Source organism: Tetrahymena thermophila, assembly GCF_000189635.1.
Source record: "Tetrahymena thermophila SB210 genomic scaffold scf_8254717, whole genome shotgun sequence".
In the NCBI taxonomy this organism is placed as follows: Eukaryota; Ciliophora; class Oligohymenophorea; order Hymenostomatida; family Tetrahymenidae; genus Tetrahymena; species Tetrahymena thermophila.
Window position 1 is genome coordinate 152,824 of NW_002476482.1, and position 6,386 is coordinate 159,209.

The 6,386-nt window shown below is 20.8% G+C and overlaps 4 protein-coding genes across 4 annotated transcripts in view; all 4 read left to right on the forward strand. All coding sequences in view use genetic code 6, as the record gives it.

The window, feature by feature from the left end:
• Positions 1–1,640, forward strand: part of TTHERM_00987290 (transmembrane protein, putative) — a gene marked incomplete at both ends in the record, with an annotated part of 2,043 nt that extends 403 nt beyond the window's left edge. The window contains 5 exons of the mRNA XM_001012082.4: positions 1–68; positions 189–595; positions 649–1,269; positions 1,383–1,413; positions 1,521–1,640. The exon at positions 1–68 is cut by the window's left edge and continues 403 nt beyond it. Of these exons, the coding sequence (XP_001012082.4) occupies positions 1–68; positions 189–595; positions 649–1,269; positions 1,383–1,413; positions 1,521–1,640 (1,247 nt within the window). The remainder of the gene's footprint in view (positions 69–188; positions 596–648; positions 1,270–1,382; positions 1,414–1,520) is intronic.
• Positions 1,641–1,765: 125 nt separating this feature from the next.
• TTHERM_000987300 (transmembrane protein, putative) lies at positions 1,766–2,407 on the forward strand (the record flags this gene model as incomplete). Its single annotated transcript, XM_012796578.1, has 1 exon — positions 1,766–2,407. One exon carries the CDS (start codon positions 1,766–1,768, stop codon positions 2,405–2,407), a length of 642 nt encoding a protein of 213 aa, XP_012652032.1.
• Positions 2,408–3,402: 995 nt separating this feature from the next.
• TTHERM_000987311 (hypothetical protein) lies at positions 3,403–4,406 on the forward strand (the record flags this gene model as incomplete). The annotated part of the gene is made up of 3 exons (XM_012796579.1): positions 3,403–3,425; positions 3,496–3,631; positions 3,690–4,406. 3 exons carry the CDS (start codon positions 3,403–3,405, stop codon positions 4,404–4,406), a joined length of 876 nt encoding a protein of 291 aa, XP_012652033.1.
• Positions 4,407–5,668: 1,262 nt separating this feature from the next.
• The window catches only part of TTHERM_000987322 (hypothetical protein), a gene marked incomplete at both ends in the record, with an annotated part of 837 nt that continues 119 nt past the window's right edge, over positions 5,669–6,386 (forward strand). Inside the window, 2 exons of the mRNA XM_012796580.1 lie at positions 5,669–5,782; positions 5,948–6,386. The exon at positions 5,948–6,386 is cut by the window's right edge and continues 119 nt beyond it. Of these exons, the coding sequence (XP_012652034.1) occupies positions 5,669–5,782; positions 5,948–6,386 (553 nt within the window). The remainder of the gene's footprint in view (positions 5,783–5,947) is intronic.

The window sequence follows — 6,386 nt, forward strand, 5'->3', positions numbered from 1 at the left end:
TACCGTTTATTATAACAAAATGTATACAATAGATGTTGATAGAGCTAGCTAAATTTATGGAAACAAAGGTAAAATTATTAAATTTATTTACTTTTTATAAAATTATCTTTATAATAGGAAGGTTCTATGGTGATAATTTAGGTTCTTATCCAAGAAAGCTATTAAAGGTCGATTTAAAAACTAAATAGGTTAACAGCAAAATAGTAATTCAAAACTTTCAAAGTGGCAATTATACAAAATAACCTATATATGTGCAATATTTTGATGAAGAGAATAAAATATTAAATTTTAACATTGCAGAATCGCCTAATTAGCTTTCTCCAAGCATAAAATAAGAGATACAAAATTATTAAATATCAATAGCAAATTCTACTGATATTAAAGGCTTAACTATAATTTTAGGATAGTAGTTAGAATATATAAAGAAAATCAATTTATTTTAACTAAATATAACAGCAGGAAATTATTATAAAACTGATTTCTAATTGGTTTTATATTCAGAATTTGTTGGCATGTAGTTTACTTTAGATGTCATCCTCAATTTTAGAAAATGTCAAATCGGAGAAATTTTATATCCAAAGCAAGGATATATCTCGTAATTTTATTTATTTATTTTATTACTAACTAATAATTTTAAAAAAATAAAAGCTGCGATTAATGTATATAAGGCACTTATTCTCTAGTTAATCCTTACTAAGGGTAAAACAATAATCCTGTTTAGTGCTAAAGATGTCCTTCAAATAAAGCAAAATTATGTTATTCTAACAGGATAATTTTGTAAGACAATTATTGGAGAGAGTCAAATTAAACGGATATTATTTATTCTTGCAATATGATAGGATGTAGTGAAACATCTTATAATTAAATAAATGGCTGTATAAAAGGATATGTAGGTCCACTATGCAATACTTGTGATTTTAAAGGAAAAATATGGTAAAATAGCTATGCTTAAAAAGGTAAAGAATGTATTGAATGTAAAAAAGTAGTAGATTTATATATTTATTTTATTTTGCTAATATTTTTATACTCATTATATATTGTAAAAAGCGTAAATAAGTAGATAGATACAAATATACTAATAATCAAAATAGATTATTTACGAAAATTGCATATGTTATTTTTAAGTAGATCAAAATATATTGGCTCAGATACAGGAATTACTCTAAAGATATTTTTTAATTACTTATAAATACTATCATCATCAATTGATGTATATAATTAAATTCCTAACATAATTGGAACTACTTTTAAAATAGCTGGGGATCCAGCGTAAGTAACTTATACAAATTTAGATTGTATTTACAAGGATTGGATAATTTCTTATCTGTGGTTTAACAGGCTAATAATGCAAGTCACCTAAATTTTTATTATAACATCAATAGTACTTGTCTCCAGAATTCTGTTGGATAAACGGTCAAGAATTTTCTATAAAAAGAAGATATATTTTATATTCCTATATTTCTTTTATTAGCCTTCAATTGTTAAATTGCTTGTCTCTCTTTGCATATGTAAAAGTATAGGAACCAAAGTCTATATGCTTAATGATCTTACCTAATAGTGTTGGACAAGTGAACATATAATTTTTTCAGTAGGAATCATATATCCGCTTACTTTAGTTTGGTGTTTAGGAATACCATTGATATTTTTATATAAAATTAGATCTGCAATTATTTCGAATTAAAAAGATAGAGTTTAATTTTTCTTATCATATTATTTTATTTTGCAAGGCTATAAAGATAAATTTTATTATTGGGAAATACTTAAAATGTTTCAAAAATTAATAATAATGATTATTCTAAATTTAGATATTGAGAATATTATTTAAAGATAAATAATAATAGTGATTTGCTTTTTCTACCTAATTGGAACAATTTAATAGAATCCATACAAATAAAAGTCACTTCAAAATTTAGAAGTGTTGCTTTAAGTTGTTATTGTTCTTTCTTTGGTATTGTAAACAATCATCTATGCCTTAGAATATGATATCTATAGTATACTTGTAATAATAGTGATATTATTTTTTATTAATCTTTACTGTTTGGTAAGAATAATATTTTAATATTATCATTCAGCTATAAACCTTATCATTAAATCTTAAAGTGAAAATATAAAGAAGTTTTTACATCTTTTATACAAAATTAAAGTTATTAAATTTGATATTAATAAAAAATAATCATCACTATCACGAATAAGCAATTTATGGAAAATGATTTACAAAAATAAATCTAAGATAAATTTCAGATATATATTTCCTATTTAATAACTGAACTTGCAAACCTAGAAACTATAGAACACCTAGTTAGAAACTCAATTTGAAATGAATACAGTAACCTACAATTTCAATAATTTCAGTTAATTTTAATAGGATTAAGATAAATTATTATCAAGAGCTATTACGATAAAATGAAATCATTGGCATCATTTAGACCTTATTAAATTTAAGAAGTATAAAAATTAAAATTTAATTAAAAATAAATATATTAATATGAAAAGTAATTTACAAATTTCTCTACTAAAATTAAATTTATCATAAATATAAATTTTGTTTTTATTAATCATGATATTTTGTTTTAATTAAAATAATAATTTTTATTTTTTATTAAATATAACAACAATTAAGACATATAAAATCTCAAAAAAATGTTTTTTACAATAAATTTATCTAATTGTAAATATCAAAAATTAATGAAGAAATTTAAAATTATAAAATTTATTTAAAAAAAAATAAAAAATGGCTTAAATACCTAAATTTGATAAATTTTTATTATTTATATTAATCTAGTTTATAACTTATACATGAATTAAATTCTTGCATCTCAGCGTTCGCAAGAATTTAATTCATGGGAGTGATAAATATATATATTTATATAAAAGATAAAAAAATTATCAATTTAAATAAACAATAAAAAGGAAATTAAGAGCAGTTTTTTGATTTTTTTTATCAATTAATTTAGTATTAAGGATATTTAGTTAATAAATTTAAATAATATGAAGAGAATATAAGATCTATTCATTTTAGTGTTTATCTATTTTGTAAAGTAAGCATAGCAATTAAGCATACCAGATGTATGTCCTTTAGTAAGCAATTTTTTTCAAAGTTAATCTAATCAATGTTAATAGTGCTTAAAAAATTGCAGTGAATGCTTTTCAAACAATTACTGCATTTTATGCAGGCCAGGATTTATTTTAGTAATATTATTCTATTTTTAACTTAAAATTGATCAATTATTGACCATAATAGAATAATTAGGGATAGTGTGTAAGTAATTGTGGAGATAATTAACTGAAAAATATTTTAAATAAGCAATGTTAAAACTTTCCTGATATAAATTGCTAGAAATATAATGAACAAAACTAATGCTAATAATGTAAAGATGGATATATTTTAAGTGAAAATAAAATATGCGAAAATACATTTTGTTCAGGTTATTAAGGCAACTACGATATTTCTACCTAAAAATGTTCTTTAGACGGATTTTTACTATCAGATTACAGTAGGGAATAGTAAGATTAATAAACTAATGCTCAATTAACTTAAGATTCTTTCAGCTTTTAGTACTCATCATTAAAAGAAAGCTTGAATGAGCAAATAATAGAAATAATTGTTTTAGAAATATTAGACTACAAATTGGTACTTTTTTAATAACTTTGTATAAATTTTATAATATATTTATTAATATTAATTTTAGGTAATAGGTAGAACTATACAATATATCATATTTTATGAGTACAAATCAATGTCTGCCTTATATTTACTTGATATGAAAATTCCAATTATTTAAATATAAGCTAATCAATAATAAATGAAACTCTATGCTTTGATTTCACACTGCGATAATACTAATTTAAATGCAAAATATATCTTAAATTCACTTATTTCTATTGACATAGCTTCATATTAGTAAAATGTAGTCTTCTAATATAATGATATAGTAGATTAAGGCTTATTTAATTCTTAATATTTAATATTTAGAAGCGGAAGTGTTTTAATTATATTTTCTCTAAGCGATTAATAGATAAAGACATTATAAACAAATATATAAATAAGAAGTTATTCTTTTTTATAAAGTGAAGCAATCATTTTATTTACAGATTATAATAATTAAGTATACTTGACAAATCCTACATTTACAGGTTATAACTTAATTAATTTAAGCTCAAACTAAATATTTTAAATGGTCAAATCAATTCTTACATAAAGCTTCATATCTATCATTCAAAAAGACCAAGCTAATTAAAAACAAAGTCTAATAATTTTTGGGATACAAAAATAAATGGATTCTTAAAATCAGATTTATTATACTTTAGGATAGGTAAGTTTTTTTTTATTAAAAATAATTAATTAAAATTAAAATTTATTAAGTAAATTTAAGTTATCGAATATAGCGGATAAAATATTTAAGTGACAAACCTTCAGAATGTAATATATTTGATTTCTAGTAAAGGTAAATTTTTTTTGGAAAAAAATAAAATATTTTTTAAAATATTTATAAAATTTAATCTTAAAATAAAATAAAATATAGAAATTTAAATTTGGAAAGAGTCAAAACAGGTTACTAGAATTAACATCGAAAATAGCTTGTAGAATTTTATATAAGATGATTATGTGATTGTAAATTTTAATTAAAACATTTAAGTTTATCTTAATATACAAAGCGATTCTTAAATAGAATAACAAACATACAATTATCCTATTATAACTTAAATAAATACTGTAGTTTTTTATTAAAATTCAATATTAGTAAGTGCATATAATACAATTTATGCCATTTAATATTACTAACAAAAAGAAAAACAGTAAATTTTACAATCTTTTAGTCAAAGTAATTGCCAAATAAAGATAAATAAATAATTTAAATAAACTTTAGTGTACAGTGATGATGGGATCAAAGTTAAAATTTTAGTTATTATTTATGATACTGAATATTATATAGTTGGTTATGTTAATAATTAATAAATTGCTTTTAGAGATCAAATTGGATCTAAAATAATTAACAGTTGGATAATACTTTAAAACCTGTTCATATAAGTTGATTAATAATTGTATTAGCTTAATTTAAATACATTTTAAAAGAAATAAATAAAATTTACACATATTATCAACATTTTACATGAAAATGACAATCTTTATGTGTTAGATTAATCAGACCCGTCTAATTGTTAATTATTACAGTTTACTAAATTCACTTCTGACAAAACATAAGTATGTACACTATAATTTCCTAATAATCCTGATTATCAATTTACTTGTTTCGATTAAGTTTTAATCTAAAGTAATTTAATTATATATATCGGTTAATTCTATTTTGTAGTATTTTAATACAATTGCTAAGTCTAATATCAAACAGAAACTGACTTTACAACGATTTAAATAATAGACTCAAATGCTATAGCAATAAGTAGTGTAATAACTTTTTAGATATTGTAAATTGATAGCAATAATATGATAGATACATAATTATAAGGCGTAAATTAATTCGATATATTTAAAAATATTAGAGTTCTTTGTCTCTCATTTTTTTAAACACTTAATGTGGCGTTACAACCTTTAAAAAAAATAAATCTAAATAAATATGTTGATTACAATCCATAAGATTTAAAAGAGTATTATTATGATTATGCAGTTTCTAATTTTATAATAAAAATAAATGGATAAACTTTAAATTATATGGATATGTCTTATCCTTTCTTTTCTTATACATCTATGTCTTTTTCAGATAATATCAGTCAAGTTGAGCCAGTTAGCAATTCTAATTCTCTTTTGCTTATAAGGTTTAAAAATGTAATTATTAATAAAAATTTACATCCATTCCATTTGATATTAATACTTTAAAAATTTATAGGATTTTTATTTTAATATTTTGAATAAAATTCAATCCGTACAAAATATTTTCTTCATAAATATAACTACTATTTTAAATAAAAATAAAATTATTATAAAATATAGGATAAGTATAGTGCTGCTTTATTAGATGGACATGCAAATACTTAATTTTAAATAAATGGTAACATAAATACCTTAATGTATTTTTAGAATTACATTATGTTTCTATAAAAACCTTACAATTAATTATTAGTTTTAAAAGTATCAAATCCAATTATTTCAAACACATTTTTTGTTTACGATAATGATTATATATATTGTAGCGAAACATAGTAAATATTAGGATCACCTAATAGAGATATTATAGAAATCTAATATTATAAAGATGGGTCTAAAAAAGTATTTCAAAGTAATCATTTGTTAAAATTAAAAATATATTTTAATTATCATTTTTTTTTAGATAAAGCAAAAAAATTACAAACTTATTTCACAAATTATATTGAAGATACTTATATATATGCTAAAGTTTAATTAGAATTATATGGAGAGATTGTCATAACAA